Below are 13202 nucleotides of genomic sequence, written 5' to 3'. Positions count from 1 at the left end.
AAGTGGGGTTATCTAATTATGTCACATTTTAAATAACAATTATATCTTCGCATTTTAAATGATTTTAACCTAACTTTTGGGAGTGTAAAATTCGAATGTTAAATTTGATTTTGTGTAAATTTAAATAAAACGTAATATAAAATTATAATAAGTTTTTTCTAAACCCAATTAAATGTGCCCAAATTTAAGTCTCGAAATATTTTATCTTTAACATATTCACGAAGGTTCAACTTAAATCAATACTTTTTAATTTAAAATATTGAAAATTTAAATATATGATTCGTTGTGTAAAAAAATTAAGCCCTCCCATGGGATCAAAATGGTCATTTCTCTCATGTTTAATAAAATCACTTTAACTGGTTAAGTAATTTCATTAGACACAAAATTTAAGGTTTTATTTGGAACTTAAAAAATGTTGGAGAAAAGAAATGAAAATATTAAGGAATTTACATTTACATATTTGGTTATGAAGGGAAGTAAAAGAAAAAAATTAAAAATATACTAAATTTATAAATAAAATTATAATTATACATGTATTTAATATTTACCTTATGTTTGGAGAAGTTTTAAATTTGAAGTTATATTTAATTTGAATAAGATGTGGTATAAAATTATATTGAAAATTTTCCATATCCGTCTTAATCCAAATTGAATGTCTGAAATTCATATTTCCAAACATCATCTTAATTTTTTTAATCTTTAGTTATGTTAAAATATTTTTTTTATTTTTAACAACATTTAGTTGAGAAGAAAAATATGGGAAAAATGAATTTTCTCTTTAATTTTTTTTTCTTTCCTTTTTCCTAAATAAAATTCGTAATCCATATTGAACGGCCGAGGTCCTAATTTTTTTTTTGGGTCGAAATAGATGCTCTCATTTTTTTCAACCATACAAGGAATTACGTGGCTAGATTTGATTGGCAGGCGATATGAACGAGTAAGCGCTTTGTCCAAGTCAAGCCAAGCCGTTGGAGAAAGACACAGACAAAAGTTGCCTCTCCACTCACCCGTTCAAACTTCAAATTCGAAATACAGACAGAGACGACGCCCAAACACAAAAACGAAAAGCCCTTTTGACGAATGACGATTCAGTGCAGGGTTTAACCTAAATTTTCAAATAAATAATGAATAGAATATTAGGTAATAAAAAAGAAGAAGAAGCAGCAGAAATGGAAGAAGAACGACTCAAAGACGCCATCCCAGCTTCCCATAAGCTGTATATTTATAAATAATTTCATCTTCTACGCGTTTTCTCTCTCTCTCCCCCCCTCTCTCTTAAAAGCACTTATCTACTTCCTCTTACTCTTTCTCATCTTCGAACAGAGGAAGCCAGAGGGCTAAACCATGGCCTCGTCCTCTAATCCCCACTTCATCTTCGCCGTCATCGTCTCCTTGATCGCCATTACTGCTCCGATCGGCGTCTCTCAACCCGCAGCCCCGTCGCCGGCGGCCGATGCCTGCAACGGCATCTTCCTGTCCTACGCCTACACCTCCGGGTCTCAGCTCCCGCCAATCCGCAAGTCCGATCCGGCCCAGCAGGCTTACAGGTTCGAATCCACACTCACAGTGCTCAACAACGGCCTCGAGGATCTTAAATCGTGGATGGTTTTTGTGGGGTTTCAGCACGACGAGTTTCTAGTGTCTGCTTCTAATGCCGTGCTGGCCGACGGGAGTAGTCTCCCTACGGGTGTCGGAAACGGCACCGTTTTCGCCGGGTACCCCTCGACGGATCTCAAGACGGCGATCGAGACCGCCGGCGATGCGACCCAGATGGGGGTCCAGATCGATTTGGTGGGGACCCAATTCGGAGTGAAGGCACCAAATGTTCCTATGCCTTCCAACATATCGCTGGCTAATGATGGGTTCGTCTGCCCTAAACCCACTATGCAAGGTAATTGCTTGCTTCTTCTGATTCTGTTGGTTTATTGTGTTGATTCAATTTTCTTTGATATGGAATTTTGCTTGCTGTGGTATCCATTTTGTGTTGCGCTTCTCTCAGCCTCTTTGCATTTGATCATTGTTGTTCTGCCGATTTCTCATCATTCAATTACAGGAGGCCATGGCCAAAAGTCATGAACAGATAATGTCTGCATACATTGGATTTATGGGCGAAATGGTTCACAAAATACCCATTAGGCTTTTGTGACATGAGCAACATATGGTGGCAGAAAATTCACTTGGGAGGAAAAAATTTCTCAATGTCTTGCTGTCCACTGCTTTCGTTGGCATTCTAATTTTTGTGACAGTTTCATCCTATATGCCAAATTCTCGAATTTTATATTTATTATTATCTTTTAAAAATATTTTGTAGGCAATTTGTTGTATCAATCCCAAACTTCCTAGGAATGCCTCTATTGTCTGGTCTATCTCTCTTAAGCGGCTTTTGGTTCGATAAAACTTGGATGCCCTCTGCCATGTGGGATTCCTGTGGTTGGTTTAGACAAACTACTATTTGATTTCTAGAAATGTGAGATTTTTTGGGTTCGGTTTTTTCTTGAAACTGTGAGAAAATAAATCTGTTTCCCAATGGTAGTGTCTGTGCTGCACCTCGGCTCTCTAAAATTTTATTTTTAATTTGATGAAATAGTTGTAGTAAAAATCTATAGGAGTTGAAGGGCATTTTAATTTGATTAGGATAGCATCTATGGATAGTTATAGGGGAGTTTTGCGTATTTGAAAAGCCAGACTAAGTTTGGTGTATAGCGTATACCCTTTCTCACATTAGAGATAGCCTTAAGTTCAACAATTGATCAGAGAAGATACTTCATAAAAAATCCTTTTGCTTAATAATTTATCAAAACATCCAATTGCTGAAACAAAATACTAGAATCTTAATCAACTCATCAAGAACACCATATCCAAAACTACAATTAAAATACTTTAATATAAAAATAATCATATGATATGTATATTGTGATCCCAAAAAATCAAGTAAAATGCTTTCTTAAATAACAACATTTTTCAGCTTTCAGATAAAAAAACACATCAAAGTAAAACTGAAAAAAAAAAAAAAAAAACAGAACAGAGTAAAAATACCTTCACAATGCCTAGTGATACTACCCCAGCATCTAAAGATTCTTGAATATACTATTCTACTGATTCTTGAAAAAGTAGATTGGTTACAGTATGCTACATGCTGTATTGGGGTTCCTCCATGCTGAAAATTAGGATACTCACCTACTCAAACAAAAATAGGATGCTATTGCCAACACATGAAGAGCATTGTGGAAATATGCATTGTTCCTGGAAATCGTATCAGAGAGAATTCCCACGAATCTCCAATGGTGCTGTGAATTGAATGCCTTGTTAATAGGGTTTTTTTTTTTTGTCTTTCTTTAAAATTTTTTGGTCAAGATAGTGCAAGAGCTATTGTTATTATTAAGGGCATGGATAGAGTGTTCAAGATCTAGGGAAGATTCAGCGTAGGTCTATTATACAATTAAATAAACTTGAATGAGTTTTGTAACATGAAAAATAGTTTATATGATGTCTGTCTCAAATTTATCCACCTTAATGTTAGTGCTAGAGGAGTCCATGAGTAGGGCTTGATATAGATGGGTGGGCACCAACTTGGCTTAAAAGCTTAAGCGTATTGGGTCTTAGGTCTAACCATGTATATAAGCACCCATCATTCACTCTATTTTTCCTATGTGGTTCACAAGTGGAATTCTCAACATTTAAAATGCTAGCTAACTTATTTTCTTGGTCTTTTGAGAATTCAAGCATGATGCCTAAGGCCAATTATTAACCCTAAAAACTGGACTCCGTGTTGCTGCGAAATTGGTAGATATATAGGCTTGCTCTTGGGAACATTAACCTCAAGCATGATGTTTGTGATTCATCAATGACAAATATCCTTGAATTTATTTTATTTTATTTTATTTACAAGCATTTCTTTTCTCACTTTAGCTGCAATATATGATCTTTTGCTAGTTATTCCTAAATTCCTAACATTTTCTGCACTGATTCTGTTATGAAATTATTATCTTGCTGAATTATTTTTTATTTTCAAATTTTGATGACCTGATAGAATAATTAAAGGTTTGTTCTGAACTAGTGTTTCTGCAGTCTGAAGTAAAAGTGGCAATTGCTTTTAACTAATGCCGTGGAAATTGTTTTAGCAAGGATCAGTTAGATTTTTTAAGAAACTAGGTGAATTGAGGTTTTAATTAAAATTTTAATTAGAGAAATGCAATGAGATTTAGTTGAGGGATATTTGATATTGTTGTTAAAAATTCCAAAGCCTAAAGCTTAAGGAAGTTAAAAAGTAGAAACAGAGATTGAGTATTGGAAAATAGCAACCAGTTCTTGAAACTTAAAAACTTATATGATTGAATGCGTGTCTATTTTTCTCCTAGTGTCAAACAACAATTTTTTATCTTGCATCCTTTTTAAAATTTCTTAAGCTTTTTATATTCTATTTCAAGGATTTAAAATTGTCATGGAATGTTTACTTTTTGAACATTTGTGAAGATATTAAGATTTTTATGGTTTTTCATTGATTTTTAGTAAAGGCATTTGCTTGTGTATGCATCTTGAAATATAATTGGTTCATAGTTGCCAATTGGTTGAAGCTTTTATTCCTCCTCCTGTGCCCAAGTGACATAACTAAACCAACACATGGATTATGGACCCTGTTGCATAGAAAATGCCCTGTGTTGCCACATGGCAGATTAATGGCTCTATATTTTCTCCCTATCATGAGCTTTTTCTCTCTCATGCACTACTTTGTGTTCATATGCATAAACCAAATGGTAAAAGATGCAACACATCGTTATTTTTCTTGTTGAACTTTTGCATAGTTAATTGATGGTTATCTTACTCCTGTTGATGCTTGTAAGTCACATTGTTGAACGTGATCATTTTCAGGAAAGAGTCAGATGCAAGTCTGTTGCACAAAGGATCCAAAGTTTACATCAAATGACACCGTGACTGAAAAATTTCTGCCTCGCCAGAGTGGTGATCTTACAATACTGTATGATGTGACCAGAACATACGAGTCAAATTATTGGGCACAAGTTACAATTGAAAACCATAATCCTCTTGGTCGTCTTGATAATTGGAGATTAAGTTGGGACTGGATGAGGGATGAATTTATCTATATCATGAAAGGGGCTTATCCAGATATTGTTGATTCATCTGAATGCATTTTTGGCAGGCAAGGTGAGTACTACCAGCAACTTGACTTTTCCACTGTTTTGAATTGTGAAAGAAGGCCAACAATTGTTGACCTGCCTCTAACAAAAGCCAATGATACGACCCTTGGGAAGATCCCTTTTTGTTGCCGGAATGGTACAATCTTGCCACCATCAATGGACCCAAGCAAGTCAACTTCTGTTTTTCAAATAAATGTCTTCAAAATGCCACCCGATCTCAATCGGTCCCAGCTTTCCCCACCTCAGAACTGGAGGATCAATGGCACATTGAACCCAGATTATAAATGTGGCCCTCCGGTGCGGGTGAGCCCTAGCCTATTCCCAGATCCTAGTGGGTTACCATCAGATTCAACAGCTGTTGCAAGCTGGCAAGTAGTCTGCAACATCACAGAACCAAAGGGAGCAAGCCCCAAATGTTGTGTATCATTTTCTGCATATTACAATGATTCTGTGATCCCTTGCAAAACTTGTGCTTGTGGGTGTCCTAGTAAGAAAGGCCGAACTTGTAGTACCACTGCTCCAGCTATTCTTCTTCCATCAGAGGCCCTTCTAGTTCCATTTGAGAACCGAACTGCCATGACTCTAGCTTGGGCTGCAATTAAACACCGGACGGTGCCAAGTCCCTTGCCCTGTGGAGATAACTGTGGTGTCAGCATCAACTGGCATTTATATACTGACTACAATCGCGGATGGAGTGCAAGGGTCACAATTTTTAACTGGGATGAAAATAATTTTGCTGATTGGTTTGCTGCAGTTCAAATGGGCAAGGCAGCTCCCGGTTTTGAAGCAATGTACTCATTCAATGGAACTACCTTGGATGTGAATGGTGAAAATAATACCATATTCATGCAGGGTCTCCCAGACTTGAACTACCTTGTGGCAGAAACAGATGGAGCCAACCCAGAGAGTCCTAGAGTGCCTGGAAAACAACAGTCTGTGATCTCCTTCACAAAGAAAACAACCCCTGGAATCAATGTGGCTGGTGGGGATGGGTTCCCCACGAAAGTTTTCTTCAATGGAGAGGAGTGCTCGCTTCCCTCTGTATATCCAATGAGTGCTGCTGGTAGAAAGAGCTTTGCCATGGGCATTTCAGCTCTTGTAACTGTACTGGTTTTCATGTTAATCCAGCAGTAGGTATTGTGACAAGGCTTGACCTTTTGGTTTTGTAGATGCTGTTTGATTATTTCATTCTTTTGGTTACTATGCATGCATGCAGGGCCCTGGAATTTCTCTAATCACCCAGATGACTTGAAATTTGAAACCAGCGCCAGTACATGGGAGGAAGTTGTGTTTTGGTTTGGCTTGACATGCCAATATTGATATGCCTGTTCTGAGAGGATGGTCATATTTTGTGTTCATGATCTAGCCATATGATGTAGAATTTGTACGTGTATACAAACAAACATTGAACAATATTTCCCAGTTCAATTCTGTCTGTGTCCCTTCTGTGTCATCACTTTCATTTGTATTCCCCTCTGTGGACTAGGGAATGAAGAATATCAGATTTTGAGCAACTGGTTAAAATTTTCTTCCCAGAACTAGAGATTATGCTCCTGATATTTCTTTTTTCATTAGTTTAGTAGAACTAACAGCAGAATCTGTGTAATAGCAAATTCTCCCAAAAAAATCAAAATTTGAATGGCGAAGCTTGAGCTCCACCATAAAAGGAAACTGCCTAAATCTGTAAAAATATATTTCATATTTTTTCCCTAATAAAAATCAAATTTTAATGGCAAAGCTTGAGCTCCACCATATCATGAAACTGCCGAAATCTGTAAAAATATATTTCATATTTTTTCCCTAATAAAAATCAAAATTTTAACGGCAAAGCTTGAGCTCTACCATATCATGAAACTGCATAAATCTGTAAAATGTCATATTTTTTTCCCTAATATTTCTTCGTCACAGTATATGATTCTGCATTTTCACCGTGAGAAATATCATATCTATCCCATTCATGAAACAATAAATTGGAACCTTTTCAGCTGTAAAGTACAGGGAGACAAACTGGAAAAGAATAACAGCAATTATGTCTTTGCAATCAAATGGAATATGTACAGCAGTCAATTCCTAAAATATATAAATTAAAAAAAGAAAACAAACTCAAACTCGTGTTTTTCAGAGTTAGAAAAACCCTAAAAGTCTGCAAACTTTTCCAAAAGCTCATCTCCACAACTCAAGAATTTAAGCTCACAAATCAATTCCTCCTTTCTTTCAAAAGCACCCCTAAATTAGCTGTGCTTCTGATGGACACTGCCACCAAAAGCAATCAAAATTTTGCACATATGCCTTTGCATATCATGCTATCTTACATGCTTATCCATCTTCCAACATAATTTATGAATCATTTCCTTTTGGGTCTGTCTTTCAACACCAAATAAAAGCAGCACACTAAATTATTCACAGCAGGAATATGCAGCTATCCGGAAACGAGCAATCCTGTTCCTTGAACTAGACAAGGTTGAATCTCCACCCTCCAAATGCAGATGATAAAAAAATCAAATTCATCTGGAGCAGCAAATATGTACACATCAGAACCCGCAACACCGGAAAGAAGCGATGCAGGGATTGTTGTCCTAGACGGGAATATTATCCATAGAAAATCCATCAATATCAATCTCGGTTTCAACTGGTCCCATGCTTTCTTGCTGCAGGAGAAAACAAGATAAATGTTGAGATCAATAAGTAAAACATCAAGTTTTATCCTCAAAAGTAAATTGTGTTGTAAAAAGAACAATCTGCAATGGAGATAAAGGGGCAGGATTTTACCTGTTTTAGAAGTGCACTCAAGAGATCATCTTGGCTGAAGTTTTCAGGAAGAAGGGAAGATCCACAGCTTGGGTCGGGAATTCTTTCAACCTTTATCCTTGATGAATTGTCAGAAAGGGTGCTAAAGTGTTGACTGGCATTTTGTGCATTCACATGTCCCATTTCTTCTCCAGACGAGAAGACTGCTTTGCCAACTCCGGATGTGTTCCGGTTCTGTCCACTTGTTTGACCAGAAGAAAAGCCTTGATGGACATAAACTGATGGTGAACCGTCCAGCGCACGTTGCAGAGAGTTTGCATGCTGAGAGGCATCAAAGCTCAAGCCCACATTAGGTAATTCCCAGTTTTGGGTTTTGAGCTGATGCAACTCATTGAAAATATCATAACTTGGGGCAAGTCCTCTTGATACTTTTATCTCGGAGTTAACATCTTCATGAAACCCCCCTTTAGATTTCAGACTGGATATCCCCAGATTATCCCTTAGTGAGAAACAGTTGCTTGGCAATTCTGGGGCGTGGTTCGAGGGGAAATCTACCATTGAAGGAGCCTGGGAAACCGGATTGTATCCTGTACTCCTGCCATTCTCAACAAGCCCGTTTCTTGCCAAGACTCCTCCAGCAACCCCATTTGATAACATGGGTTGTGATATGGATGGAAGTCTAGAAACATGTCCCCCCGTAGAATCATTCAGTATCTGCCCCCTAGACTGTGATTGAGTCATCTGCATCAGTAAAGAGCTAGCCTGGCTTGGGTGAGCATTGACTTGCATGTTCATACTCCCAAACGACGGAGCAGAATTGTGCAAGTTGGAAAGCTGCTTTAGCTCCATGCTTGTTGGGATTCCATGGAGTAAGTTCATCTGTTTGCTACCATTGCTCAGTTGTTGCTGCTGGCCTTCTCCAAACCGTAACTTTGGACTTTCAAAGCTAAAAAGGTTCCTGTGGTCGACGAAGGACATGGGTAGGCTAGACTTTGTGGAAGACCTAGCGAGGCCTGCTGCTTGAAGTGTAGCCAGACTTTGAGCCGGGAGTTGGCCCGTGACAGCAAGAGCTTGAAGGTCAAGCCCATTCAGTGAGGACATCTGTCCAAAGGCCGTGTCTTGGGAGCCCAAGAAAGCATTATTGAGTCCACCTGGGTGCTGAGCTACCCCACTCACCCTTCTAAGATATAAACGATATTTCTGTATCAAATGGTTGCACTAGTCAGTCCTTTCCAGAGAAAGCAAACTTAAAACAAATAAATCAAAGATAGTTGAAAGATAATTGCTAAACAAACAAGAATTTATTTATAATTCAGGGTTCCCCTTGAAATGCTCTTTATCGAGAAAATTGTGCTGTACCTGCAAGTGGCTGGCAACATTTTCCCTAGTCAGCCCAGGAACATTCATTAATTCAAGAATTTTCTTAGGAACAGCCTCTGTATACATACACCAGATTTGAAAACATTAGTATAGGAAAAGAATGCCTACATTAGGAGGCAAAAACCTTAATAGAAGAAAAGAATGCCTAAATTCTTGAAAAGGCATGAATTGAATAAGTACAGAAGATAAGAACAAAGTAGCAGGAACAAAATCTAAGAAACCAACAAGACATTCCAATCATAGATCATTAGTAATCACAAAAACTTTGAACCTTATATAGAATCTTATTCAGGCAGCAATTATGATTCTTATCCAACTTGAACCCTCAGTTATTGATCATGACTTACATATTAATGTCATCTGATATATGGTTGTTCTTTTGAGACACTTGAGCTGTTGTATCTTTCAATTATGGTACACTATAACCAAATTCGAATGCTACTTTTTATTTGTTTGCCGGCATCTATATTATGTGTTTATGGAATTACTATGAACGGTGGATCTAGTACTTCACCAGTTGAGTTTATGTCACCATACAATCACCTACGAAACTCAGGACCAATTGGTCAAAAACCAATTGATCAAAAATGGGCTTGGGTAGCACGATTCGAATGATAACCCATGACTGAATCTAGCTTCAACCCCGAGTTCTCGAAAAAAAAAAAAAAAAAAAAGAAACAAAGGCGAAAATGACTAAGCAAGTTAAAAAACCATACTGTCAATGCCTAGCTGATTAACGGCTGCAACAAACTGCTGATGGAGCTCGACCGACCAAACAACTCGAGGTTTCTTTAGGGTAGATGTATCATCCTTGTCTTCCACTTCATCTTCCTCATCCTTCCTCCTCTTTGAGTTTCTCCAACTTGTTTCATTCGCTGTGGACGAGTAATCCGCATCTTCCAAGGGTTTCTGCTGTTGTTCCCCGTCCTCCACACTCCCCGACTGGTCCGGTTCCTTCCACTCATTCTTCTTCTTCCTAACCACATGCTGCCATATGTTCCTCAGTGCCTCGATACGCACCGGTTTGATCAAATAATCACACGCTCCGTGAGTCACACCCTTTAAAACAACATTTTTTCCGTCATCGGCCGACATCACTGCAAAGATACACAACCCATGTATGCTTGATGTATCAGACTTGACAGAAACATAAGAACTGTGTGCATTAAGGGTATTATATCATAAGAAGTAAATGGAACAGGATGGCGAGTTACTGATGACAGGCAGGTCCATCTCCAGCCCGATGCACCCGAGAAGTTTGAATCCATCCATATCGGGCATGTGGACATCGCTTAAAACGATATCGTAGCCATTCTTGTTTTGCCTAAGCTTTGTCAATGCATCCTCTGCTCTACTGCACAAGGTAACTGGAATTCCCCCAAAAAATTTGAATCAGAACACTCAGTAAATTACACAAATAGAAGCCATCTAATTTTAAAGCATATAAGAAATTCTGGACTGCTCCAAACAATAAGAAATTACAAAATTGAATATAAACCCTTTCTGAATCAGAAGATTAAGAACGAAGTTAGGGCAGAAACCATGCTTGAGTTGGCTCAATTCACCCCCAATCGTAATGGGTTTTTCTTAGTCTCATACTTCTTCCAACCACAAAATCGGAAATCACAAAATCACAGCAGAGGAATACAAGAACTTGTCACAGAAAAATGAGCAGAGCATGTATAGAAGAATATGTGAAGACTCAAAGCAAGCAAGATTAGAGCTTTTTTTCATAACGAGACCAAGGAATGAACACGAATTCGAAGAAACCCAAAAGAAACAAACAGAAAAAGTTAAAAACACAGAAATTGAAGAGAATTATACCTTCGTAAGCACACTTTTCAAGCATCCTTCCGAGGATTTTGAGACAGGTGAGATCGTCGTCGACGACCAGAACACGGAGACCCGCCGGAAACTCAAGAACGCCGCCGTCGAGCGCCTTTCTCCCCCCACTCGAACTCGCCATCGCCGCCGATCCCAGATTCATGTCTTCAAACTTCGATCCAAAACCAAACCCGAATTACATAACTGAAAGGAAGACACACAATTCGAAACGCAAAACAGAACACAACCCCTAACGTAGAAAAAACCCAGAAACCCAAGTGAGAGAAGTCGCAGAGAAAATATGAGAAAAAGAGAAAAAATTTGTGCTTTTTATGATGATGAGAATGAGGACATGCTTTGGCCTGTCTCGGGTAGGCCCGCTCTCGCTCTCTCTCTCTCTCTCTCTCTCTCTCTTCCCTCTGCCCTGCTCTGCTCTGCTCTGCTCCGTTCTGTTCTTTCTGCAAGTTGATTTTCAGCACTTCCCAGCTTTTTCCTATGAATTTCTAATTATTTTATTGAAGGTGGGTCTGCCCTCCGCGAGTGGATCCAGCTCACCACATAAAGCTTAACAAACCCACGCTTCTTTTCAAGAAATTGAAAAAAAAAAAAAAAAAAGAAATTCACGAAATCCTTAAACATTCAAACGTTAAATCCTTATATAAATGGTTTGGCTCCGTTTAATTTGGAGTCATCCTGTCCCCTGCCTTTCCTTAAACGGTCTCCTCGCAATTAATTCTTTGGAAATTCAAATTATTTTTAAGCATAATTAACAAACAAGCTCACGCAAATTCAGCTAATTACCATTTTTGGGATATTTGAATTTTCCTCTCTTCCCAAAAAATTAGCAGAGATAATGTCAATATGAACAGTATAAAGTCAGATTTCAGTGTAAAACATTATTTTTTTGAGTAATTTAAATGGATCAATTTGCCTTTTTTTTTTTATTAAAATTTTTGGGTGCATAAATAAATTTTCACTAAATATATCAAATATTTTAGCATAATATGATAAGTTTTAATTGTTTAATTGAATATTTTTCCCAAAATACTAATACATAAAATATTTTTTTGTACATTATTTAATTGATAATACGACTTATATGTATATTTTATTTTAATTTTGTTTTTGTTTCTAGATAGGTCCATTACAATAAATACGTATTAAAAGAGGGTTCTGACCGTAAATTAATTGGCGGTCTTAGGACACCTAAGATAGTAATCTTGACACGTTTGTTTGTTTAATCACAATTTTAATCCCCTAATAAATCGAATCGAACCTAAAACATTTGTATTGACGACTTGCCATCACTAAACTACTTTAATTAATAAACACAAAGAACAATAAAAAAAATTCAGTAAATTTACTAACTCTCCCTAATTGTTTTTGTAAAGTTTTTTTTCTTTATTATTTTTTAGGCTTTTGTTCTCCATTTAACCTAACAAAAATTTATTAGCTAAGTACTTTTCATTTTTAACGCCTTTTGAATTTTCGAGTTATATCAAGTCTAATGAAATAACGTGTGAATAGCTGCCACGACATGGCACGGTGGAAATACATTAGCAAGTAAGAAATGAGCATCGAGGGTTCAATTCTAGGTAAATACACTCACGGAGCCAGCGATACCTGTGGATGGTGAGGGTTTCTTCTGTGAGCCAGCGGAGACCGTGGATGGTGAGAGTTCTCTGTGAGCCAGTAGGGACTGTGGATGGTAATGGAGATGTGTCCCAGGAGTTGGGTTGGCCGAACGTCCAATTGATGTACGGAAGTCGTATTCGCATCCGAACTTTACCCTGATCAGCTAGACCTGGGGGCGGAGGACGCTAATCCATAGGTTTGGTGCCGCACTAGGGGATCCGAAGGGCTCTTTGGTGGCTGGAGTTCTTATATAATAAATAAATAAATAAATAAATAAACGTGTGAATAAAATTTTTTAAAAAATCGACCCGTTATTTTATTCAAAAATTAATTACTTAATTTTTTATTTTTGGGAAGCTAGCTAATCAGCCAATTTCATATCACCCAACATATTTTTTTTATCTGATTTCCTATATTAGGGTTAATCGACAATAAATAAATTCATTTAAAGCTAGTATT

At 37.6% G+C, this 13202-nt stretch overlaps 2 protein-coding genes across 2 annotated transcripts; one reads left to right on the top strand and one right to left on the bottom strand.

Moving 5' to 3' along the window:
- The first annotated feature begins 1040 nt into the window (after window positions 1–1040).
- Window positions 1041–6670, top strand: LOC131150713 (COBRA-like protein 7). The gene is made up of 4 exons (XM_058101603.1): window positions 1041–1216; window positions 1324–1891; window positions 4870–6286; window positions 6373–6670. Exons 2-4 carry the CDS (start codon window positions 1345–1347, stop codon window positions 6389–6391), a joined length of 1983 nt encoding a protein of 660 aa, XP_057957586.1. The 5' UTR covers window positions 1041–1216; window positions 1324–1344; the 3' UTR covers window positions 6392–6670.
- Window positions 6671–7078: 408 nt separating this feature from the next.
- On the bottom strand, window positions 7079–11741 carry LOC131150712 (two-component response regulator ARR1-like). The gene is made up of 6 exons (XM_058101602.1): window positions 11109–11741; window positions 10499–10651; window positions 10001–10381; window positions 9264–9340; window positions 7926–9104; window positions 7079–7804 (listed from the first exon to the last, which is right to left on the bottom strand). The coding sequence occupies exons 1-6, from the start codon at window positions 11269–11271 to the stop codon at window positions 7733–7735; spliced, it is 2025 nt and encodes a 674-aa protein (XP_057957585.1). The 5' UTR covers window positions 11272–11741; the 3' UTR covers window positions 7079–7732.
- Window positions 11742–13202: the final 1461 nt, after the last annotated feature.

This window comes from Malania oleifera, chromosome 3 (assembly GCF_029873635.1).
Source record: "Malania oleifera isolate guangnan ecotype guangnan chromosome 3, ASM2987363v1, whole genome shotgun sequence".
NCBI lineage: Eukaryota > Viridiplantae > Streptophyta > Magnoliopsida > Santalales > Ximeniaceae > Malania > Malania oleifera.
The sequence above is the reverse complement of the archived record's forward strand: the minus strand, read 5'-3'. Positions and strand labels throughout refer to the sequence as shown.

Excerpts from the sequence above, each read along its gene's own strand:
- LOC131150712 (XM_058101602.1), bottom strand. The coding sequence starts at position 11,271 with ATGAATCTGGGATCGGCGGCGATGGCGAGTTCGAGTGGGGGGAGAAAG. Across the intron at positions 9,105-9,263 it reads ATGTTGCCAGCCACTTGCAG|AAATATCGTTTATATCTTAG; the intron begins GTACAGCACAAT and ends CATTTGATACAG. Across the intron at positions 7,805-7,925 it reads TGAGTGCACTTCTAAAACAG|CAAGAAAGCATGGGACCAGT; the intron begins GTAAAATCCTGC and ends TTTCTCCTGCAG.
- LOC131150713 (XM_058101603.1), top strand. The coding sequence starts at position 1,345 with ATGGCCTCGTCCTCTAATCCCCACTTCATCTTCGCCGTCATCGTCTCC. Across the intron at positions 1,892-4,869 it reads CCCTAAACCCACTATGCAAG|GAAAGAGTCAGATGCAAGTC; the intron begins GTAATTGCTTGC and ends GATCATTTTCAG.